The sequence below is a fragment of the Nilaparvata lugens genome, chromosome 1, assembly GCF_014356525.2.
Source record: "Nilaparvata lugens isolate BPH chromosome 1, ASM1435652v1, whole genome shotgun sequence".
NCBI lineage: Eukaryota > Metazoa > Arthropoda > Insecta > Hemiptera > Delphacidae > Nilaparvata > Nilaparvata lugens.
The window spans coordinates 37873889-37901093 of NC_052504.1; the positions used below are offsets into that span (position 1 = coordinate 37873889).

General features: G+C 34.0%; 1 protein-coding gene across 1 annotated transcript in view; it reads left to right on the plus strand.

Moving 5' to 3' along the window:
- The first annotated feature begins 791 nt into the window (after positions 1 to 791).
- The window catches only part of LOC111049592 (chorion peroxidase), a 74934-nt gene continuing 48520 nt past the window's right edge, over positions 792 to 27205 (plus strand). The window contains exon 1 of the mRNA XM_039420928.1: positions 792 to 990. Within this exon, the coding sequence (XP_039276862.1) occupies positions 980 to 990 (11 nt within the window). The 5' untranslated portion in view covers positions 792 to 979. The remainder of the gene's footprint in view (positions 991 to 27205) is intronic.

The window sequence follows — 27205 nt, forward strand, 5'->3', positions numbered from 1 at the left end:
GAAAATTGACAAAAATATTTCAAACATTATAATAAGAAATCTAAATATAAGGAAATCTAATATTATGATGATGTGGTTATTGAAGACGTCTTCGCCTCCAAACTACTTTTTACATGTAGTTTCCATTCAAAAAATAATAGAAAATGTAATATTTGTAAGCAGTAATAGAAAAAGCTGATAAGTCGCCAGACTGGTCAAATGTTAGTATTTTTCTAATGCTTCATTCTTTCAACAATATTATTAATAAATTGGCAGAAACCATGTCAACGACTTAAATGATGGAATGTTTGAGTGAATTGTTGGAATTTGAAGCTGTTTAGTAAGACTTGGATGGTCTCACAACCTATCATTGACAACTGTCCTGTAAACCAGTGATAGCTCACAATAAACAATCTATAGAAGTTTTCTCTGGTGATAGGTTCAATGAGAGTTTGATAGTGTAGGTACTACAAACGTCTTCAAGCATGTAAATAAATCCTCAAAGAGTACAGCACGTCGATTCAATTTATATATTCCACACGAAAAGCCACAACCTTGTGTGAAGAGATCTCTCGATTCAAAGAGTTTACTATCTCAGTGTTGTTAGAATATACATTACGGTATTGAATGAGAAGACCGATAAGAACAAGCAAGACTTGTGAAAGCGACAGTGCTAGCAGCAGCCTACCCCCTCCGGGTGTCGTTCGGAGTTTGGGTAGCCCCCACACCAGGCTATCGTCTAAGGGTGGGCTCCCTCCCTCGCCAAATTCAGGTTAGCAGAGGACGCGAAGCTGTCATTGGATTGGCAGGAGAGAAAGGAAAGCAGTTGCTCAACTGTGGCAGAAAACATACACGCCGAGTCGTGGTGCCGGTAGTCTAGTCTGCTCGCTAGCTTCGTCGCGTTTGCCCGGTTAAATCGCGCTCGCTCTCAACTAACTTTAGAAATAGTGAGTGACAGTTTGGTGAATTCGACGGTGGATATTACAGGAGGTGACCAAATATGCTGCTAAGGTACTGCATCAAGCTTACTTCTATTTATTTGACAATATTAATCAAATAAATAAGATTATTTATTGAATTTTAAATTATACTGTTAAAAAAATAATAATTGTTGGAATCATTCATGATCAATCAAGATCCCCTGATCATGGAATCATCCCAAAATCCCCATGGTGAAATAATCTCCTGGCAACTATGATGTGTTCTATTTAATGTTTCTTGAAAAATAAATTATAAGAGGGATCTTAACATGTATCAGAGCAAATGTGTAAATTGAAACAATTAAGGATAATATATAGAAGCAATAATAAATGAGAATTCTTCTCTTCTCATTTTTGTGTACGAATTGAAGGAACCATGGTTCTTCTCCAATTGTGGAAAATCTTACGTATAGGGGATAGCAATGTACCTAGAAACAATGTATTCTAGGTACCTTGGGGATAGCAAGAAGAGACTATTTTTTATTCACTGAATGAAATTGGAAAGAGGAGAAATTCTTTGTTCATACTTCCATAAGTTTATTCATTCCCAAGAGGTTCTCACCTAATAAGAGATTTTAAGTAGATTTTTAGAAGATTCAAGTAGTATACTTTTCCACTTGGGGTATGAATATTTTTCAGATTGAGTAAGCATTAAGGGGAGATACTCCGCAAATCCTCAACTGGGGTGATTTTACGACAGACAAATTAACTTTTAGAAGCTTGATTCGATTTTGAAGTAGAAAGAATACATTAGAATAAGAAGTATAAGATACCAGAGAAGAGTTGGAAAGGGACTCCCCTATATCGTTAATTATTTACCCTTTGATTTTTCCCATACGAAGTAATTGATCTTTCTTGGAAGAGTACAGTATACGAATATAAATTTCTTCTACTATTGTATTCTATCGTGAATTGATCTAAATATTTAAAGAGTGAATCACAGGATATGCCGGTTGATCACTATTAATAGAGGGCTCCATCTAATCACCAATAATAATGAATAATTTTACAACTTGCTGGGAGGCACAACAGTCTTAAGCCCGAAACTGTTCCCTATCCTAATGAAATGTATACAACAGTACAAATTTGTAGGCTATGATATGACATATTTCTGAATTTGACGATTTACCTTTAAAACAAGAAACTTTTTGGAAATAGCTGGCACAAACATTGAAAAGAGATGAAATGAAAATTTAAAACTTTTTTTAACATAGTTTGAAGGTCTATCATTGGAACTGATCCCGTAATATAGTCACTACTCGTGCTTCGCGATCAGCAGGGGGCTTCGCCCCCTGCAACCCAGTAGGGTGGGTTAGCAACCTCCGCGCTTCGCGCTCGGGCTGGGAGGCGGGCTTCGCCCGCCCGATCGCCTTCTATGACTCTACAGTGCAGTGTAGCAGCCTCCGCGCTGGATGTACGCACACAAGTGAAATGCCCTGCTTAAAAACTGGGAAATGATTTTTTACTTATTGTTCGTCATAATTATAAAAGTGCATTTAAGAGAGCAACGCTCCCGCAGTATATCTATATATAGCAGGAGCCGTCAGCAATCTCTATTCTGTAAAATAAGGTCTGCAAGAACTCATTGTATTAATCTTAAAAATTATCCTAATAGCTTTCTTCTGCAGTATGAATATTCCATTATACTCGATACTTGCCCCCCCCCCCCACCAAAAAAAATTACTCCATATCTTATAACTGACAGAAAATAAGCGTGAAATACCAAAAGAACAGTTTTTTCACTCCATATTCTGGCCAATACTCTCTTTGGAAACACGGCTCTATTCAACTTACTAGTGACATGAGAAGTAATTATGAAGCTTCCATTTCGAATCACTCTCCACCATCAGACCCAAAGGCTCAAGATTCCAAGAAATGCATCGACATAAACTTGTGTCCATAAAAATTAAATAGACGCATGCTTTTCCTTCATACATAGTAGTGTAGGCCTAGATTACGCATATATGATTATTTCTCTATTATATTAGCTACAGTCTGTCGTTGTTACCAATGTCAGGAATGCATAATATTTTCGATCTTACCAGAGCTATGACTAGAAGAATTGGAAGCAAACTAAAAGCTGTTCTTGACCTATATAACTAATCTAGACTTCGAGAGGCTACAATGGAACCGCCTTTGGCACCGGTTAAGCATCTCTCCATACAAATGAAATAAATCTGTTGCGTCTAAGCACGAAAATGAACTGGTCTCCATCATCCAATTACTGGCACGAAAATCGTTCGGTTTAGCCAACTTCATTACCATAATTGTCCATCATCATTGACTCTGGCTTATCTGTCGCAATATAGGTAGCTCTTACTCTCGAAAAAATCATAGTCTGAATATTGAGCAGGTCTAGAGAGACTCAGTTTGATAAATGGATGAATTAAAGGTGGAGACTTATTGAATTGAATCTTGATAAAATGAGATTTAGTGACTGCTGAAGTGGGATAATAAGCTTCCAACCAAAATGATATTATTACAGTAGAGCTTAGTGTGTTACCACGTCTCCCATGAGAACAAGAGTTTGGCAAAAAGGCCGGATTATCAGATAAACTCACATAAAAACATACTCGAACTATACTATTGAACTAATGACTTATCTTTGACAACTTTTATCAAATGCCAAAATGGACGGAATCATTCACCAGATATGTCAAATAACATTGAAATTCTACAGCGTGGTTAGACTGACTAGATATTAAGATTAGAGATTCAAATATATTATAGATATGGGTAACTCAGATAACAAAATATCTATAGAATGGAATCATTCATTTTCTGTTCTGTTAGCCAGGATCAGATGTTTCTATCACATTCAACTACCTACCATTTCTAAAGAAATTTACTTTGCATCTCTTTTTTTATCAAAAATATATTTTATCTAATTTCACGTTTTTCTTTTCTTTTCCTCTCTTCTTATTCTCCACATCTTCTCTATCTCTTTCACCTCTCTTTCTAATTCTTCTTCTTCTTTCAATCAGGGATTAGGCTATTGCCTGTTCCGACTCACATTCAGCTTGTAATTAGAATGAAAAAATCTGGTGTGGTACACTCACACAACTTTCCTTGCTCATTGAACTGTAAGCCTCATTCTCAAACGAGAATAATTTAGGGGTCACAATAATTTAGGGGGGGGGGGGAATAAAATAGGGTCACATCATGACAATTATTGGCGGCAACATATTATTTGCAACTACGATCAGACTACTGTATATGTGTATATATAATTATTGTTTTCAGAGTACTTTTCCTTCGTGTAAATTGTGAAATTAGATGATTTTTTTAAGTCGTCAAAACAGCTGTTCTACAGATGAATTATCTTGACTATCACTGTGTACTTTTTATAAACTGCTCTACCTACCTACCTACCTACCTATCTCATGCACGAGATGGAGGTTACAAAGTCCATTTCTCAAGGATAGGGTGGACCCCCCATTAGTTTCCCAGGAAAAAGACTCATGCCAGTTGATAGATCTGATAAATAACTATACAGGGTATGAATTTGAAAAAAATCGTTAGAGCCGTTTTTGAGAAAATCGTGAAAAACATGGTTTTTGGTCATTATCCGCTATTTTTCTCAATAATATTACGGAGCTCCTGAAATTTTCCCGGAAATGAGACTCATGCCAGTTGATAGGGCTTATAGATAGCTATCTATGATATGAATTTGAAGAAAATCGTTAGAGCCGTTTTCGAGAAAACCGTGAAAAAAACATGGTTTTTTCGTCATTATCCGCCATTTTTCTCAAGAATATTACAGAGCTCCTGAAATTTTCCCAGTAATGAGACTCATGGCAGTTGATAGGGCTTATAAATAGCTATCCATGGTATGAATTTGAAGAAAATCGTTAGAGCGTTTTCGAGAAAAACGTGAAAAACATGGTTTTTTAGTAATTATCCGCCATTTTTTCCGCCATCTTGAATTGAATCATTCATTTTCTGTTTTGTTAGTCAGGATCAGATGTTTCTATCACATTCAACTACCTACCTTTTCTAAAGAAATTTACTTTGCATCTCTTTTTTTATCAAAAATATATTTTATCTAATTTCACGTTTTTCTTTTCTTTTCCTCTCTTCTTATTCTCTACATCTTCTCTATCTCTTTCACCTCTCTTTCTAATTCTTCTTCTTCTTTCAATCAGGGATTAGGCTATTGCCTGTTCCGACTCACATTCAGCTTGTAATTAGAATGAAAAAATAATAAAAAATTAAATCTATAAATATTACTAAAATAAATATAATCTAATCTAATATCATCATAAGCTAATATCATCATCTGTTTTTTTTTTATTTTAGAATAAATATAATGATCATTGTCATCTTTTCCGTGGCCTGCCTATGTCTCTTTTGCCTACCGGTTTATACTTGAAAATTCTGTGAGGAAGCCTATCAGCAGACATTCGTTCCACATGCTCTTTCCATTGCTGACGATAAGATGCAACTCTCTCATCCAGGCAGAAGATATTCAGCTCTTTCCGTATATCCTCATTCCTGATGTGAACTCTTCTGTCACAGCCCTTAGTTCTGCGAAGAGAAGCGTCCTCTTATAATACTTTTTCCATAGATTCACAAAAGTTATCGAAATCCATAGTGTCATTATTTCATAAAAGTTTGATAGAGAATGTAAATGTTGATAAAATGTCTCATCTTTCTCACTTCATTCATACTTTGTTACGAAACACAGCTATGGGGAAGCTTTCATGTAGCTTTTACCTTCTTATTCGATAATGCTTGATCTTTCATATAGATGCACTTTGAATGTTTCCAAACAAGAAGTGAATTGCTGATGCTATTGCTTATTTTCACATTTCCGGAACAGGAACGTTGTTGCAGGATATCTCCAGTCCTATAGACCTATCAGATGTACTCCAGTGGAAGTATTTGTTTTATATTTGGAAATAGTGAATTCACTTCCAAAGTGAGCCTGAGCAGAAGTCAGAACAATCTCTCAAATTACAGTGATGCTTTTAAGAGCGATATTAAATAGGAATTATAGTAGTTTGAATATTATTATTATTTTCGAAAAAATCGAAGATGAATGGTTTCTTTGATAGTACGAAATGAAATGAAAAAATTCTTTATTAGGCGGAGTTAGGACTTTTAGTATAGTATAGTATATATATATATATATTAAGATGGTTATCTCAGGAGGGAATAGGATATAGAGAAAGGTACACATATTTGAGAGAGTTCTAAGAGAGAGAGAGAGAGAGAGAGAGAGAGAGAGTAATTTGGACTTCACATGGAAAATAGGCTCAATCATCGTACTACATAATACAGGTAAGTGTTTCCTTCTAGCAAGAGTCAATTCTAATCAAATAGCTAGAAACATTTCTGTTTTGAAATAGCTGTCTGAACAAGGTACGAAATTATTGGTTTTCCAAGCATATAATCAACAGCGACAGATTGGATTGTTGGTCCAAGCGTTCTCTTACTACGGTCCAGTAATCTAATATTCCACTGGCAATCGAATAAAACAGGAAACAACGCACAGGTTGAAACTTACTCAACTTTACACGTGCTATTTCGAATTGAGAGTACAACTTTCCCAACAGCAGATACTTTCCATAAATGTTGATAGATTGCAATCTTAATTATTTTAATACGCAAGCTGTAAACTGAGAAAAGGTCTTGAGGGTTTTGGGACGTTCAAGGGCTTTCAAGGTTCTCTCAACTCTCATTCAGATGTACGAAGTAACATTATTTTCTGTGAGAAATCTGCCAAGTATGATACTATTTCTAGAATGAATTATTGATAATTGTGTTATCGTTAATTTTCAACACATTCCAGTTTCTCCTATCTTTATGTGGAATAGAAAATAGCCAACGACATGTCTCTTGTCTCATGGACAAGAACATCTTCTCCACAATAGAACAAAAGTTTTTTGAAGAGAAATTTTCCCATTGACTCCGTCCTCTGAAATAAAAAATGTCACTTTTGCCATGTTCAATAGACTCTCCAACTCTATATTCATCCTTATTAGTAGTTCAACATCCTGTTTTTGTTACAGTTCTTCCATAGTAATTTCCAGGTGGTGGATTTACTTAGATAGGTTTTACTCACTTAGTTTCGTAAATTTCTCGAAGCTCAACAAAATAAAATAACATGGTTGGACAAAAAACAATATTGTGATTCCTCACTAATCGAGTAGCAAAATGTGAATGCTATGACATTTCTGTGGAAGGAAATCATTGCAGATGTGTTAAGCTCATTCCATAATGATAAACATGTTTTGAAACGCGTATTTTGTAACTGTTCTTTTGATCCAGCGCTGCAGCTGCACGCTTCCACTCATTGGCGGCTCCTGTTCATACACTTCCAACTGTGATTAATGAAATGCATGTCCTTGGCAAAGAGCGATACACTTCTAACTGAGAATCATTAATCATATTCTGAAGTCAATAGCTCCTTATAGAGATGTGCCTGAATCGGTCCAATTATAATATTAGCTTCCATCTAGATGGACTTGAATAGGAGCGATTGCAGCAAGTAATCAAATGGAATTCAAAATAGGTGTGGCAACAAGTCAAAACTACTTGAATTAGCTTTTATAAGGTGGGCCAGAAAATTTGGGTACTAATTTCTCATAAGTATTGTTCACAGTATAGTTATAGAATTTATTCAAGTCATGTCGCTACAAGATGATATTGTTCTACAGGAAAAGAGATGAATCGTCTTAATACTTTTGCTTATTACTTGAGAAGAGAATCATTTCACTCTAAATCTGATAATATATTATCAGGTAATGCAGCAAAGGTATTACCACAGTGTCTCACTCATGTTTAATTCAAAGCAATAAGAATTATTGATAACAGTATTTCTTGTGGATGAGAATATCATTTCTCTATAACTTTGAATGGAAACATAATCTCAAATCTTCTGCTCATACTCCCGCACAAACCAAAAATATCCTTGCCACTGATTCGACTAATTTATAAACAATCCAACCATATTTAGAAAATCTGTGTGTTGTAGCATGCTAATTGTCAAGAGGCGCTCTCCAAGTGAAGGAGAGTGATAGAGCATATTACTGTAAAAAGTTATTCCGGTCAGCAAGACCCAATCTATTTTGTAATATCGTTCAAGTTATTGGTGCTTGTTACTCAACTAATTAAAATGAAATAATTTTTTCACGTACACTTGAAAGCCTTTCACTTTGGAGCAGTCACTTCAAGAGAAAGGTAGAACATAATAAGTGAGTTGGAGGGGGAACAAGTAACAGAACCTCCCTTTATGCTTTGATGTTTGATTGCACTCCGATATAGTCTCTCAGTTCAACACATTATGCTGTTGACATGATTGGTGAATGGACCAATATCTGGTGTGAACTTTTAATGGACAGTAGAGTGAACGGACTTTTAAAACTGTGTAATGACATCTGGTCATGTTGTAATCTAGTTGTAATGCACCTATAAATTTTGACAATATTTGGCCGAGGTCTCTGATTACGTAGCTGAGAGCTGGAACTCCATTATTTAACGAGAAATGAAAGTAAAATTGAAGAACTTGATGGATCAGTAATTATCACAGCAGTGTTCTCTTAAAAGAATCACTTAGTTTTGATGTCCAAATAACTATGATTGTCCAAACGTTTCATCATATTTCTGAATGATGAGAATTAAAGAAGGCACACAATAATTTTTATACGTAGAGCATAGTTTATACACTGTGACATTAATTCAAATCAGTTGTAATATTGGATACTACATAAATTTCATAGTGATAATTTTTTGGAATCATATAGATTAAATTCATTCTCCAAAATGCGAAATAATTATGTGTCACATACGAGTAAAAATCCGATTTATAGAGAAGCTAAAACATGATGTAGAAATTGATATAAAATCCAACCCATGAACCTGTAAAATCTCTTAGGGATAAATAGAAAAGGGTTATTGATAGCCACATAACAAACTATATGCGGAGAGAGCTGGCTGTCTCAGGTCTGATGTCAGAGATTCAAGGACAAATATGATCAATTTTAGGACCTCTTACATGACTCATGACTTCTGTACTTAGGGCCCCTGTCGAACCCGGGGCTTCCGTTCTACTTTTACTAAGCCAGCGACTAAAAATCTCGACTATGATACACATGAATCAAAACAATATTTAGTGAGATTCTGAAAGAATATCGCCAATATGAACTTGTGGAAGAATAATTCCAAAATTCAAACTACAGAAAATACTAAAAAGCAGAGAGACATTATAATCCTTCTTCAATCTCTTTGGAGTGACATTGATGCGAGTTTATAATAAAAGAATGGCTGTTTGAAGTGGACTCTTATTTTCGACAACTTCATTATTTAAGAACATAGCACAAGGTAGCTGTATCTACAGCAATTTTGAATCACATAAAACAAATATTGAACTGATACCTTGGCGATGGGCTCAGACAGCATTCCGATGTTTTAAAAAACGTGACGGACATTCCATTTCAATGTATCTATCAATGTTATTACTCTAGCATAGATATCAGGATTACTAACTGAAGAATTTTAGATACCTGATTACTTAGTACCTCATACTCCTTGAGAATTTTCTCATACCCATACGGGCAGAAGAAATGTAGTAACGTTCATCTACATTGGATTATGTGTGAAATAGACGGTGCTGGACGAGTTTGATAATAGCCTGCACTGCAACATGAATAGTCAATGCCCTCCCTCCCTTCTCATAAGCTCTCACTTCTCACTCACACTCTTTCTCTCTCAACTCTCGTTAAGGCGCAATGAAGTGATAGTGGGATGAGCGGCTATTATAAGAGATACAGTTATATCAACGATACATAGTGATAGGTACTATGAAGATACAGCTCACATGCAGTATGCAGTTGAATGTTGTTCGCAATATGTTGACGTTATTTCTAAATCATAGGTACCTACAACTTCGATAAACGCCCAAAACCATATACATATAATGATATTGCAGGGAGTATGGAATAAGAAACTCCTTCCCGGATCTGGTTGTCTGTGAACTAGCTTTTGCGAATCACTAGTGAATGTTCTTTTGCAATAACCTGTATGTGGATGAAACAGTTCTCAATTTACAACAATATGGAAGAGTATTCATTATTTTGAATGAGAAAAGAGAGTCAAACATTGATGTATTATAATATAATACACGGAAATTGAGCACTTATTATTATTATCATCATACAGGCTTCCTCCCAGTTTCAAATTGAGAAAATTGAATATCAACGCTAGTTGGAATTATGATTGAGCGAAGATAAAATTCAATTATAAAAAATATGGAACATTTCCTGGCACATGAATAATTTTGGTGATTGAATTTGTTAATGTTAGATAATGAACAACTTTGAATTTTATGGCAGAGGTAGAATATACCTTCATACTCACTGAATTCTCTTGAATTGGAGAGAATAGGTGGATACGGAAAAGGTGAGGAAGATAGAGAATCTCCTAAGATAGTACATATACATAGATGATACATAGTTCATCATATGAATGAAAGAAAATAATACTCTACATTTGAGAAAATCTGCACTTATTTTTAAGTTTTTTTGCATAGCTGATAATCTTTTTAGAAAATTAATGTTCTACAAAGAACCTTGAGCTAAAGGTTTTAAACACAAAAAAGGAGAGTCTTATAATTATTAAGCTCCAACAATCCTACGACTGTCTGAATATCAAGTTAAATGACGTTATTTACTCCAAACAGTTTGAAATTGAAATGGAATTGTATTTACTAAGGAATATAGGAAGTATATTCTCTGGAATTACATTTCACATATGATTCTCATATAACTTTTAATTGTCATATTGTACAAAGCAGTAGGCCTGCCATAAGAGAATACGATCGTTTTCAATTGCCTGACCGGAAGCATGGCTCAAGACTTCAGCAAGACAAACCAAGAATCAAGATTAAGACTTGGTCAGTCACATTTTGTCCAATTACTCAAGAAAAACCTGTTAGCGCAACTTAGCTAGTGTGTTGGAGCAGCATTGGTCGGCTTAAAAAACTAAATTGAAGTGCACAGTGTAAAACCTTCTTTCATGACCACTGAATCCTCATCTCATAAAAGGAATGATAAACTAATAGGAGTGAATAAACCTGTTTTATTGATGCCGGTCATGCCTCCGTAATTACAGTTACAAATCATAAACTGGTATATTTGATGGATACTAGTTTAATCCAATTTCTACGAAGCGTATAATAATCGCAAATGAGAGCCACCCGAATGAAAGGATTGATTTGAGGAGCAAGAAATACCCATTTAGGATTTTTACTTGAACGCGTTCGTACTCGTTTGATATAATAGTAGCTGAATCCATTGAAAACCATGATACTTTTCTAATGAAGTAGCTGAATAAAATTCGACCAAGCTACTTTCGATTTTTATCAATTTAGATCATTATAGTCCATGTCATTTTCATAGATAGTTTTACCATTTTTTTCAATCAGATCGGTCCCGATATCTAGTCATAATAACGGTGATGAATGAAATGGTTAAATGGTTCGATTGTAAAATTGGACTTAGCCAAGGCCTTTGATACTATTCCTCACATCTTTCTCTTGAGAAAGTTGGAGGGTATAGGTTTTCGTGGCACAGTTTTGAAATTTTTTGAGAATTATTTGAAAGACAGATCACAAATTCTGACTATAGATGGAAAAACAAGTAAACTAACTTTAACTGAGTTCGGCCTTCCACAGGGAACGGTTCTGTCACCAATTCTATTTCTCCTCTATATTAATGACCTATTGAGACTTGATATAGCTGGTTGTCATTCGATCTCTTTTGCTGATGACACGGCATTGGTCTTTACTGGTTCAAGCTGGGATGAAGCTAAGCGCTTGGCAGAGTCTGGTCTCACACGTGTTAAATCATGGCTTGACCAACACATTCTTACACTGAATGCCAATAAGAGTGTATATATGGTATTCTCACCAGCAGTGAGCTCTCTCCCCAGAGATATTCTGAATACTGGTATCAGAATACACTCTTCAATCTGTCTTGAACGGGAAAGATTGCGGACTGGTGATGGAGATTGTGATTGTCACTCATTAAAAAACGTGAAAGAAACTAAATATCTAGGAGTCTTTGTAGACTCTCATCTTAAATGGAATGCACATTTAAATAACATGTGTAAGAAAATAAAACACATAATACACAAATTCCATAGATTGAATGAGCTCAATGACCCAACTATAATAAAGATGGCTTATTCAGCATATGCCCAGTCCATATTGCAATATGGTATTGGGGTATGGGGTGGAGCATTGGACATCCATTTTAATAAAATCTCCGTGATTCAAAGATATATTTTAAAAGCTGCACTTGGAAGACCAAGACGATATCCCAGCCATAGCCTTTTTGCAGAGTTCCCAGTTTTAACAGTGAGACAACTTTACGTGAAACACTTAATTCTAGCCGTTCATAAGTAGTATAAAAATCTCTTTGAAACTAACATTCCGTCGTATAATTTCTGTTCATCATCTCATTACCGCATTCCTAGAACAAATTTAACAGTATGCCGCAGGCAGTTCATATACATGAGTAATAGATTGATGAATATTTTGCCAGACCAATTAATCTCAGATAGATTTAATAAATCAGCCATTAAAAATATAGAGAGATGGATCAGAAGTAACAATGTTTTTCGCCTCATGTACAGTTAGAATCTACTTTATTAAAAAAAAATTTTTCTTTGATATTATTTTCATTAAGTTATATTTTTTTCAGATATTATATTACTACAATTATTATTATTTAACTTATTTATTTATTATTACTACCATTCAAATAAAATGTTTAATCATCTTTTATGTTTACGTTAAATTAAATGAAATCTTTAGGTACTCGTTGCTAGCACACAAACTTAGGTTTTGCTGGCAACGCCAATTAAATTTTAAGTTAAAAATTTTATTTTTATTCTGTATAAGTATGAAGTATTTGTTTTATTCAATATTGTTATCTTTATAATTGGCGAATAAATGATTTTGATTTGATAAACATGGGATTGAAAGAAACAAAATGATTGTTGTTAATTGGCACGGCTTGTGCTGTTCCAACTGGCTAATGTAGACGCACCAGCTTGCATCAATGTGTTCCTTCAATCTTGAAGAATTGGTGATTTGACCATTACAAGCTTATAACTGGCGTAAGATAGTGTAGTCAGCCTTTAAATCCGCAGATCTAAGAAGTATTAACGTCTTTACAATTATTTTTGTGATTTATTTCATCATGTTTGCATTCCTAGTTTTAGAGAGAGCATGGTTCTTGGTAAACAAAAAATAGCTGAAAAGAAAAATGGTTAATTTTTGAATGAAAATGCAATATTTTATAATAAACTTGATCATCCAATTTATTCACTAATCCTCATTCATAGTTATTCCGGATAAAACCATCTTATCAGATTCCCCTTCTTCAATATCAGGATTGACATTCATGATAATTTTGCAAGCAATAATATCTCAAAGTCTAGATCGTATTAAGGTCACATTTTCAATCCTCATGATTTTGTTCATGCGCAACAGTTCCAGATTGTTAGCAAATCAAATCTAATCACGTTTAACGGTTTTCGTCGTCTTCATAGAATTTTTGTCTGTCGTGATGGATGTTCTCAGACTGTGGGACCTTCGTTTGAGCTGAATCGTCTAGTCTGGTATTTTGACGTATGCAAAACTTATCAAAATAACTGAGCCGGTGAGTTTCCTAACTACTACAGATCATCAAATCATTTCAGGATTTACTGGTGCTTTATAAGCTCTCCAATAGTGGAGAACTAGTTCATACTAGTTGAACAATGGGGTCCATAGGTGATGAATTAATGGATTCTGCTTGCCTTGTGCAGGTCTATTATACGGTTACTGATAAGTAAGCTTTATCGCTCGGTCGCTAGCTATTCCTTTAGCAAATTCTTTCCTTTTAAGAAGGTTAATCACAATTTTTTCTCTCTTCTCATGAGATCTATTTGAAAAATTCATCACAATATGTAAATAACATGTGTAAGAAAATAAAACACATAATACACAAATTCCATAGATTGAATGAGCTCAATGACCCAACTATAATAAAGATGGCTTATTCAGCATATGCCCAGTCCATATTGCAATATGGTATTGGGGTATGGGGTGGAGCATTGGACATCCATTTTAATAAAATCTCCGTGATTCAAAGATATATTTTAAAAGCTGCACTTGGAAGACCAAGACGATATCCCAGCCATAGCCTTTTTGCAGAGTTCCAGTTTTAACAGTGAGACAACTTTACGTGAAAAACTTAATTCTAGCCGTTCATAAGTATAAAAATCTCTTTGAAACTAACATTCCGTCGTATAATTTCCGTTCATCATCTCATTACCGCATTCCTAGAACAAATTTAACAGTATGCCGCAGGCAGTTCATATACATGAGTAATAGATTGATGAATATTTTGCCAGACCAATTAATCTCAGATAGATTTAATAAATCAGCCATTAAAAATATAGAGAGATGGATCAGAAGTAACAATGTTTTTCGCCTCATGTACAGTTAGAATCTACTTTATTAAAAAAAAATTTTTCTTTGATATTATTTTCACTAAGTTATATTTTTTTCAGATATTATATTACTACAATTATTATTATTTAACTTATTTATTTATTATTACTACCATTCAAATAAAATGTTTAATCATCTTTTATGTTTATGTTAAATTAAATGAAATCTTTAGGTACTCGTTGCTAGCACACAAACTTAGGTTTTGCTGGCAACGCCAATTAAATTTTAAGTTAAAAATTTTATTTTTATTCTGTATAAGTATGAAGTATTTGTTTTATTCAATATTGTTATCTTTATAATTGGCGAATAAATGATTTTGATTTGATTTTGATTTGATAAACATGGGATTGAAAGAAACAAAATGATTGTTGTTAATTGGCACGGCTTGTGCCGTTCCAACTTGCTAATGTAGACGCACCAGCTTGCATCAATGTGTTCCTTCAATCTTGAAGAATTGGTGATTTGACCATTACAAGCTTATAACTGGCGTAAGATAGTGTAGTCAGCCTTTAAATTCGCAGATCTAAGAAGTATTAACGTCTTTACAATTATTTTTGTGATTTATTTCATCATGTTTGCATTCCTAGTTTTAGAGAGAGCATGGTTCTTGGTAAACAAAAAATAGCTGAAAAGAAAAATGGTTAATTTTTGAATGAAAATGCAATATTTTATGATAAACTTGATCATCCAATTTATTTACTAATCCTCATTCATAGTTATTCCGGATAAAACCATCTTATCAGATTCCCCTTCTTCAATATCAGGATTGACATTCATGATAATTTTGCAAGCAATAATATCTCAAAGTCTAGATCGTATTAAGGTCACATTTTCAATCCTCATGATTTTGTTCATGCGCAACAGTTCCAGATTGTTAGCAAATCAAATCTAATCACGTTTAACGGTTTTCGTCGTCTTCATAGAATTTTTGTCTGTCGTGATGGATGTTCTCAGACTGTGGGACCTTCGTTTGAGCTGAATCGTCTAGTCTGGTATTTTGACGTATGCAAAGCTTATCAAAATAACTGAGCCGGTGAGTTTCCTAACTACTACAGATCATCAAATCATTTCAGGATTTACTGGTGCTTTATAAGCTGTCCAATAGTGGAGGACTAGTTCATACTAGTTGAACAATGGGGTCCATAGGTGATGAATTAATGGATTCTGCTTGCTGCCTTGTGCAGGTCTATTATACGGCTGGAAGAAGCTTCTCTCTATTGTTCCATTCTAATATATTATTGGATACAATAATAGTGAATATAGATGATCGGAAAAATAAAGGAACTGAAATTGTGGTGCTTTCAAGATGGAGTGGCGGTGGATCTTTGTTTTGAAAACATATTAGGGTATAGGGTGCTAAATGAAGAGGTCTATCACTGTATCAAATCATATTCAATTTCAATGTCTAATTCCCACTTAACTTCTTCCTATTGAATATTGAGACGTTCTTAAAGGAGAATATATATCCTATGATAGGTGATGAGTTCGATCATAGAGAAGCAAATAGCGAAATCAAAGTAACCGAGTTCAAATAATCATATTCTTTTATTATGAGTAACTCATCAATTACATGAAATCTCGAATCAGGTTCACGTTGAAATGGAATGGGTACACTTCCAGTGCAATCATATCAAATCTGATATTGTTCCACTATCTTAAAAGTGTTCATTTCCAAGAGTGTTCAAGTATGAGTAATCATGATGTTCTTCTGTACCGTACCTTTTTCTATAGCCAAGGAAATTATATTATAATAAAGTGCCTCAATACTCTCACTGATGATGTACATAATAGAGTATGTAATTGCTGTATAGGCTAATGAATCTTTCGAGGCTATAAATTAGATAGCTAAAATAAATAATTCAGTACATGATTCAAAATATACTGGATAATACTTAATGGGAAAATCAATCAAGGCAGAGTCAAGCAGTTGAGTAAAATCACGAAATTTATGAAATTTCATGACATATTGAAGCATATCTAACTCGAAGCCTGTTTAGCTGTCGTCATATAAATGACTTTTGCACAAGATAAGTTAGCTATTCAAATTAGGATTAAGTAATTTCCGCTTTTTCTTCAATTAAAGGCAATCAGGAGATCTTCACCAACCGGTTCTGGAAATGACCGATGTTCTTTTCGGTTGAGATTATCAAAATGTAGAAATTGGGAAAAAGCTGTTTGAGGAGAAAATAGATGACTGACGGTATATAGTTTGTTTGGACTATTAGTACAGTAATACTTATTGAAATTTACAGATCGTTCACTCAAATTTAATTTTTGTGGTTTTTCAGCTCAGAGCTTTGTTCACGTGATTTTTAACTTATACTTTGTTGGTGATGAAAATGACAATTGGATATAGTTTTACAGACGGTCGAAGTATGATAGAGTTAGTGTTTGATGTGTTTGGATCCAGGAACATAGTTTTTAAATTCATCAGAAATATGCCAGCTGGTCTCAATTATCGAAATATGAAATAATGACTATCTACCACATAGTTTGGTGTCCCACTTCCATGAAAACTTCATGTACAATTTCAGTTGAGATTTTCCCAATTCTAAAATCTTCAAGGATGTATTCACAAAAAAATATTATTACAGAGCCTTATCAATAAGAACTTCCTCTCATTATTATTGAAGACTGTCAGATTACTATAAGACCCAATTTCAATTTTTCACGGATTAAAGAGATATGAATTGTACAACGATTTATTAGTTCAGTGAAGAAGGATTCTCGAAAGAAACAAACTTATATCATAAATATTCTTATAATAACTTGGTTAACAGTTCGAAAGGAGAATAGTAGAATAGAATATATGAGTTGATCCACTGGCCAAGTTGCATTCTCTAGGTTTTGACACTTCCTTACTTCCTGGAAGAATTGTTACAAAACAAACTCTTCCAGTTTCCGTCATCATCTGGTTCAATCGTCACAGTTGACGAATCCCTTTAAATCCATCAACAAATAGTTTGCACTCGCGAAAGCAAAGCTTATTCAAACAGGAAATAAATTCAATTGTGCTTGTATTATACTGTAATTTACTGAACTCAAACAAATGATATTGTTGGGTCCACATTTTGGTCAGTTTAATAAAGGGGGAGGGTTGTGAGATGAGAAGCAATATCTGAAGGAGGTTGCAGGAAGTGATGGAGATTGGCACATTTCAGTTACATTTTTGAAGTAAAAAAATATTATTCTCACAGATTGTTGGAGTTTTGATGTGTCAATGAAGATTGAATGTGGAATCTGTACTCTAAAGGAATGCCTTGAGTTGAGACTGATTGAAGAATGACATCTTGAATATCTTCTTCAATGAAAAATAGTTGTTCAAGAATGCTCATATTCATAATGTTTTAACACTAGGCTACATAGCTGCATAGCTTCCTAGTCCTATTCATTTTATCAGGCGAACTTCTTGATTCCAAATAGGAATCTTAAGAGCATTCAGAATAGTTTTTAAGCACGTTCTAAGCCAAGCATGCTTTGGTTGTCTGGAACCAATTAGTCCAGGCGCTGGCTTACATTGAGCATACATGAGAGAGGCAGAGAATTTGACTTCGGATTATTGTTAGGGGGTCTTTAGTGTATATGAAACTCGATGTCGTCACGTCCCAGGGTGGTCGACAGCTTGGGTGGGAGGGGGGTAAGTTGTAAAAAACGCGCGTTTATAAAATCGCCTGTCCTGCAGTTACTATTCATAGTACAGCTTTTAATTTTTTCTCAATATTATGTACACATAACTGGCTTTCAATGTGGTCCTATACTTTTTGCGATAAACCGCATAGTTTTTCCGTAAAAAAATAAAATATCTCGAAAAATGTATTTTTTATTATGGACTTTTTGTTATTTCTCGAATATTTAAGTGATTAGCCGACTTAGAGGAAAAGGCTCCCAATAAACGTTGTAGGCCGTTTCTTGCTGAATCCAATGATATATATAGTTTGGGGGTTACGATCATAGATGCGGCGGTGGGAGGGGGATAAGTAGCACTGTTACGCTGCGGCGCGGTCCTCCCCCATGATTAATGTGCGTAATGGCCTGTCTATCGCATCGCTCCTACTAGTCTATGCATTCAAATTATGTATTTCAGGAACGCTATCTTATGTATTTTCGGTCGCTGAACACGATTTTTCAACTCTCAAGCCTTAATAATTGATAATTCTCATCATAATATACTAATTATGGTCAAAATTACAAACTTCATCTCATTATCATTATTTATGATTACATTGTAATGATAAACCATCCTGTTAGGAATCCTATATGTGTTTCTCAATCGATAAAAAACTGATATTCCATTAAGAGAGAATAATTATTCGATTTAGTTCAATGATCACTTTGGAATTGCGAAAGTCAAGTAATGGAGTAAGTTAAACAAATAATATAGGCTACCCCATATAGAGCACCGTGTAACAGGAGTAAAATATTTTCTTAATATAAATTGACAGTTGAAACACAAATAATGCCAATTACTCCCATGTTATATGACTAAATATTTGATTACAAAGGAAATACAACTCTAAAGCTGAGTTTACACCAAAGTTATTAAGGAGATGTTAATATAACTTAATCTTTATAGATTCTATTAGATTGAACATAACTTATCATACATATGATAGACATATGTGTTTGCCAAGTTCCGTTCAATCTAATAGAATCTATAAAGATTAAGTTATTAACATTTTGTTACGTGTAAACGCAGCTTTATCAACTGATTTCTGTAACTTATATCTACTCATCTGGCTGAGTTTGACTGATTGTCTTGGGGTGGTACTTGAATGAAAGTGGAATGAGAGATATCTTTGTTGAATTTGAAATATTTGGAGAGAATACTGTTGGAAATCTATTGAGGGGAGATCAGTATAATTAAGGTGTGAGAGCAAGCAATCAATTCAATGAAACAACTACAAGGACTCATGAACGGTTCAAATATGAGAGATTGTCAAAGTATATTTGAAAGAAGTCAGGAGCTATTTGTAGAGTTTTTTAGAATCAAAATCAATGACTACTTGAAATATTTATGACTGATTATTGTAACATAGTTTAAATTATCTTAAATTGTATTCATGCTCATAAGGATGGACTCTGGTATTGCACATAGAAACTGTTCGAGAAAAGATCCCATAATTTTTTCATTCAATCACACAAACTATGTTATAAAGTCTGTGTCATATCTAGAAAATATAAAAAATACCCATAGAAGTGAAAAATAATTTCCAATAAGAAAACATTAACTCTATACAGTCAATACATTGACTCTCTGTCAAATGAAACCTTGAAAATTTAATAAATGTGACAACCGATCATGCTTTAGAGCAAACCCTCATTAGATCATCCAAAACTGAGTGATTGGAATAGCTAGTTCTTCAAAGGCTTTCCTAAAATGGCTGCTACTACATAAATAAATCTTCCATCAAAGATATTCTGTTCAAGTATGTTGACATCATTATGGATATCACTGGAGACTGTGAAGAAAGTCATATAATGAAGTAAAACAAGAATAATGAGAGATGAGATGATTTCCAGAAGCATAATCTTCTCAAGAGAACATAACATTTTTCTTCAAGACTCTGATGGACAACAGAATCTGCATAATGTTATCAATGGTCTGGAAGCGAGTGAAGAAGTGTGTGATTCTCTTTTGAACGTATAGAAAGAAATAGTTATTCGGTCTCCTACGATTTTTATCTGAACATAGTTGTGGCAAATTGTAAAAGTGTATTCTCACCTATAAAAAGAAACAAAGTTCTTTCATTCTCCACGATGCAATCAAACAAAAATCCTAGTCCTAGTTAATTCTAGAACAAAAAGATCTGATCTCTGTATTTTTACTAGGTAGCTGTTTAAAGATAATTCAGCATTGAAGTTTTAGTGCAGCATGCATTTCTACAATAACCGCAATCTCTGTCAACATCTGATGGATATTTGAAAAAAAACTCTCAATCTCACTTGGCCTATGAAATTGTAAGTGAAACTAGTTGTGGATTTAATTAAATCCCTAAATATCGTTGACAAATTCGCATAATGATGACATGGCTCTCCTGAATTCAACTCCTACTTCACTTTTCAAAACTTCAATACGCTGCAAGATTATGGAAACTTTGTGATGAGAAGAGTTATGAAAAATCTCAATAAAGATGGAGTGATACAGGTGGACATAGCTTTTTATGTCTATGATCTAAAATCAAACAAAGGTAGTGAACATATTAGAAGCAGCAGAGTAAAAGAATCACTCCAATAATATGCTCTCCAAACCATCGAGACTTGATTTCTAAATCTGTGGCAGAGATTTATTAATGTGACATGCAAGAATCTATAAAAGAATTATCCATACGTTAGCTACGTGCAGGAATACATACATTCATTCATTTGTGGATGAAATTACAAATCATATAAATATGTTTCGGAAAGAATAGCAGGCATGGCCCAAAACTATTCGAATCCCAAATTTTGATACTGAATAACTTGATACCATTTCAAAACAGTCTGAACGGGAATACCATAATGGATGAATCAAACAAAAGTTAGTGAAATATTATCATAATAACTTGGTTAACAGTTCGAAAGGAGAATAGTAGAATAGAATATATGAGTTGATCCACTGGCCAAATTGCATTCTCTAGGTTTTGACACTTCCTCACTTCCTGGAAGAATTGTTACAAAACAAACTCTTCCAGTTTCCGTCATCATCTGGTTCAATCGTCACAGTTGACGAATCCCTTTAAATCCATCAACAAATAGTTTGCACTCGCGAAAGCAAAGCTTATTCAAACAGGAAATAAATTCAATTGTGCTTGTATTATACTGTAATTTACTGAACTCAAACAAATAATATTGTTGGGTCCACATTTTTGGTCAGTTTAATAAAGGGGGAGGGTTGTGAGATGAGAAGCAATATTTGAAGGAGGTTGCAGGAAGTGATGGAGATTGGCACATTTCAGTTACATTTTTGAAGTAAAAAAATATTATTCTCACAGATTGTTGGAGTTTTGATGTGTCAATGAAGATTGAATGTGGAATCTGTACTCTAAAGGAATGCCTTGAGTTGAGACTGATTGAAGAATGACATCTTGAATATCTTCTTCAATGAAAAATAGTTGTTCAAGAATGCTCATATTCATAATGTTTTAACACTAGGCTACATAGCTGCATAGCTTCCTAGTCCTATTCATTTTATCAGGCGAACTTCTTGATTCCAAATAGGAATCTTAAGAGCATTCAGAATAGTTTTTTAAGCACGTTCTAAGCCAAGCATGCTTTGGTTGTCTGGAACCAATACAGAAACAAGAAACAAATCAAAACAATTTTACAGTTTGCAGGAATTATTTCAATTGGTTGCTGCTTTGTGCTTGAGTAAGACAAATTTTCCTGTACCGTCTTGATATTTGTATATAAATAACTAAATTTTATGTTTCATACGATTCTTGTCAAAACTGTGGTTCCAATGTAATTTATAGAACTGATTGTATAATTTATTTATTTATAGATTCATACATAAAATATGCAATATATATATATATATATATATAATCCAAGAATTATAAGATAATTTATTAATTCTGTAGAAGTAAGTATTCATTCAATGTGGCTGGATAATACACAGCACCTGATTTGGTTCTGCCTAAACAAAATTATTGGTACAAGTCTGACCTAATTGTTCACCTGCAAGATAAGAGCTCTATGATGAAGTCATAATCAAGAGGAAATTGAGCACGAAGTAATTTATCACAGCAGTTGAGCGTTCACATATATGGATCAGCAAACAAGTGAAAGTAATTGAAAAAATGTTACGAAATAATAAAAGGATGTTGAATGAACAGAAGGCGTGATTGAAGATCAAAGAGATTCAATGTTATTACTGAATCGTAAGGACCTTGAATCTGGTCAGGTATTCTGCTCACCTTCCATTCATGAAAAAGTAACTGTTCTTCAACTACTTTTTATAATAAGATTTGATGTAGATTTTGATCCACTTTCTCACTAAGCGGTTCTCCTTTTAACGTTTTTACAAGTGTGCGGATACGATTACTGTGCTAATTACTGAACACGTTCTGCCAAAATCTTGTCACTAATCCCTCACTTGAGAAATGCGGTACTATAAATACCTGAAATCTTATTTCATCAGCGAGTTTGAAGAAATTTGTAAATATTAATCATTCGTAATCAGATAACTGGCTCAAATATTGAGAAACCTCTGGTGAACTGAACCATTGACTTACTTACTGATGGTACCAGTCTTATGTTAACAGATTGTTACATGTTTCTGTTATTTTCATTGGTCAGAGTATGCTATGTTGACATGTTACAGTACCATAAAAATGCTATAGTGTCAGAGTAATAAAATGAATGACAAAAATCAGAAAACCAGATACAGAATCGGTGTTTCAATTAGTGCTGAAGTTGCGAATGTGACACATAATAATAATAGTAATTCCTTTTTCCCTCGTCCTGGTACCCCCAGAAGAAGGAAGTTTATTACAGAAAATATAACAAACAAAAATGAAAAATATACTTATAAAAAGAAATCTTACAGAAATATGAATAATAAGCAAAGTAAGAATCACAAATAATAAGAAAATTCATTTTCAGTGGAAAATTTCAAAAATTATACACCAGAATCATAATAATAATAAATGTTCAGATCAGATCGTACACTAAAAAATCTACCTATCAATGAAACTGTAAAGTACATTATCATAGAGTATTTTTCTCATGCATTAAGAAATTTGAGTTGAAGCATATTCATCAAAGAGGGTCCATTTGTTTACCAAATTGTTAATTCTTGGAGGAAATACAAGATTTATCTCTTTACAGATCTGCGTCATAGATAGTGAGAGATATGTTGGCTCGTAATATATGAATTATGAATATGATAATATAATAAGGTAATTCCAGGAGAGATGCCCCACCTAAGGAAATGACGTCATAAAAACCACTGGGACATCCAGAGGGAAATAGTATTTGGTGATTAAACATGGTTATCATTTGTCATCAACATCTGTTGGAAACATTACATGTTGGAAATCATACTGTTTTTAAATAATTCCATTTATAACACTAATACATTTGGCCATCTCTCCCATGTGTCCGGGTGAGATGCCCTTTCTGTTTGGGAGAGATGCCCCATTCATTAATATTGAGGTACTCTGAGAGAATGTAATTTTAAATTCTCAATGTTTTATTGTTTCAACAGAAATGAAATAAGAAATGTATTATTGAGTAAAAAATTACATGATTGATATAAGTGAATCATGAGTAAATCATTAAGTTGCATTATAAAATTCAATCAGCTTTTTCTTTTTTACTTTCCTTGCCCTATTACCATAGGTAAGGAAAGTATTGCTTTCCGAAAAAAATTAAGGTACCCCAATTTCTAAATTTCTATACGTTTCAAGGTCCCGTGAGTCCGAAAAAGTGGTTTTTGGGTATTGGTCTGTATGTGTGTGTGTGTGTGTGTGTGTGTGTGTGTGTGTGTGTGTGTGTGTGTGTGTGTGTGTGTGTGTGTGTGTGTGTGTGTGTGTGTGTGTGTGTGTGTGTATATGAGTGTATGTGCGTCTGTGTACACGATATCTCATCTCCCAGTTGACGGAATGACTTGAAATTTGGAACGTAAGGTCCTTACACTATAAGGATCCGACACGAACAATTTCAATCGAATGAAATCCAAGATGGCGGCTAAAATGGTGAAAATCTTGTCAAGAACAGGGTTTTTCACGATTTTCTCGAAAACGACTCCAACGATTTTGATCAAATTTATACCTGGAATAGTCATTGATGAGCTCTATCAACTGCAACAAGTCCTATATCTGTAAACATTTCAGGAGCTTTGCCCCATCTATGCAAAGTTTGATTTTAGATTCTCAATTATCAGCCTTCATATACAATTCAAACAAAAAATTTCAAGTGGAAAAGATTGAGCATGAAAATCTCTGCAATTAATGTCCAGTAACATTTCCACCTAGAATTGAAAATGAGCTTGAAATCCGAGAAAATGTGATTATTAAAGTGCAAACTGTTGGCAACTGTTGGTTCTATTAAATCATTCACTACGAAGAGATAGCAGACCTCGTGTGTTTCCAGCGTTATTGACCTATCACCAGCTGTCTCATATCTTTGAATAGTAGACTTGAGATGCGCGAGTACACTAGCGTCAGGTGATCAATTTTCATAACGGCAAGGAAAGTTGTGTGATTGCGCCACACCAGATTTTTAATCTGACGTATTTTCTTTTTGCCACAAATATTACAAAGTTCACCATACATGGTGCATGATTCATGCAACCAATGAGAGCATTCAAGACACTTAATCCAATCAACACTGTCTCTTGTAGTATAATAGTTCTCATCACATTCGATGCAGTTGTTTACTCTATCACTTTCATTTTCACTGTTTGTCTTCCTGAAACAATAAAATCATTAATTTATTTCATGAATAAATTCCTTTTTTTCTTAATACTGTGATCTGAAAAAACATTTCAAATAGGAAAAAGTCAAGAGCATCCTGAAATTCTAAATCAAATGTATTAGATCCTGTATTGGATTAAATTATTAAATAATTGAATACTAAATATATATGATTGAATCATATATTGAATGCCTAAAACCAGTTCTTATATTCATTTGAACTATCACATTGAATTTAATTCATATTTAATTGCAGTTTGAAATTTTGGGGCAACTCTCCCATACAGTTTGCTTGGGGCATCTCTCCCAGAATTCCATGGGGCATCTATCCTTTTGACAGGGGAGATATGCCCCAGCACCATGTCGATCTACAAAGGAAATAAGATGGCCGCCTACTACATAGAGATCAACACTACAAACGACTCACAACAAGTTCTCACCAAGTACATTTCAATATCCTCTTGGAAACGTTATTACCAGCCTCAAATATAACACCTTATCTTATAACGAAGGAAGAAAACACAATACTTACATGGATTTCGATTTTTACAGCCAAAAATAACAAAAGAAAACGGTCGTAATTTCTCTCTATTGTTGACTGGAGTTCAACTGACAGAATGAATGTACTAGAAGAGCCCTCTATCATTATGTTTGAGAACTACAGCAAGTGGGGCAACTCTCCCGGTGGGGCATCTCTCCTGGAATTAGCTTATTGAATATTTGTGAAAACTTTGAAGAGTAGAACACATAAGCTGTGCATTTGCATAGAATACATAAGCTGTGCTGATTACTACTTCTAGAGATCCATCTCAAATTCATGTTGTCAGTTAGTGGGAAGCTTGTCACGATAATCTGCCATCATTATCTTGCAGCATTATTGTCATGACATAACTGTGGCGATCAGTATTTTCCCGTTCATTAGCAACGGTAACAAGCTAGAGCTCACATGTTTGCATCCATCACGCAGCTCAATTCAGCTTATCAATCATCAGCATCCTACCATCTTCTTGTTGAGCCCAAGCTTTCTTCAGAGTCATATACGTGGACCGTGATGTAACCTGGCAGGAATTATGTAACTGAATGTCCGATTTAAGATTGATCGATCGATTAGCAGGCTATAATCGTGCTCGTCTTCTTCCACTTCATCAATTTTTTTTAGCCAATTTTACAAAAAGTTTATTCTTGATTAAACTGAAAAACAGTCACAAAATTCAAATTTATTCATTCCTTGTACAATATTACAAAAATAATCAAATTGACATGTTCAATGTATAAATACAAAAAATCAAAGTACAAGAGAATGTAAAGCTCACAAGACATGAGTCCGTGTTCGTGAGCTTAATTGAGAAATATATTAACTTCAATAACTAGAAAGTAAAATATAACGAAAATAAAAAAATAGAATGAGATACAGTTGAATGTAAGTAGTATACTATTGAAATATAAGTATAACAATGTTCCGAGTGAAGTTGTGAAGGATAAAAGACGTAAACTAGACAGCACAGCAACAACAAGATAAAAAAGTGTACTTTCTATAAAGTGTAATTTCATGGAAAGAAATTTTATTTCATTTTTTCTCCGATATTTTACTGATTTTTTCATTTACTTATTCTAGGGAGACTAACGAAGTGAGTACAAGAAGTCAAAGTTGTTGTTAATATGAACTTCATCATATAGGCTGCTTTTAGCATTGAGCCAAAGTCACTGTTATGCCATTCATTTCTTTCTCCAATTATTAAAACTCATTTGATATACGTGAGAAAGAATATTCTCACTTCCTATCAGTCTCACTGAACTGAAGTTCAGAAATTGTGGACTTGAACGAAACTGGATACAAGGCTTTACTACGTATTATTGTGCGATATTGCTGGTAGAGCAACCTTAAGTAGTCATAACTTTACTAAAGAGATAATAAATTCTCAAATGGCATAGCATTAAAGGTGCACTATAAATTTAGAGAAATATGGTATTTGGAGTCATTTCGCATTGAATCTCAATTTATTTCTAACAGATCAAACACTTATGAGATACTATCATGTTAACAAGAGAGAAAGGGCACCTAATAGGCTTCTGATAATGAATAATTTATAGTCAGATAGTAAGGGCCATTTGCACAGTGACAGTTTGAAGTAAATTTCATTTTAAACAGGATTAAATCCGTATCAAGTCTCGTTTGTTACAATTTGTTTCATTTTAAGCCACTAGCTGATTAAATTCAGTTTAAGCTTCGACTGTACAAACGGCCCTGAAAACGATTAGATTCCCCATAATGCAAAATTCAAGTCATTTCCAAGAGAAGCCCATATATTGCACTTCTAATGGGCTTTTGTATTGAACATGAAAGA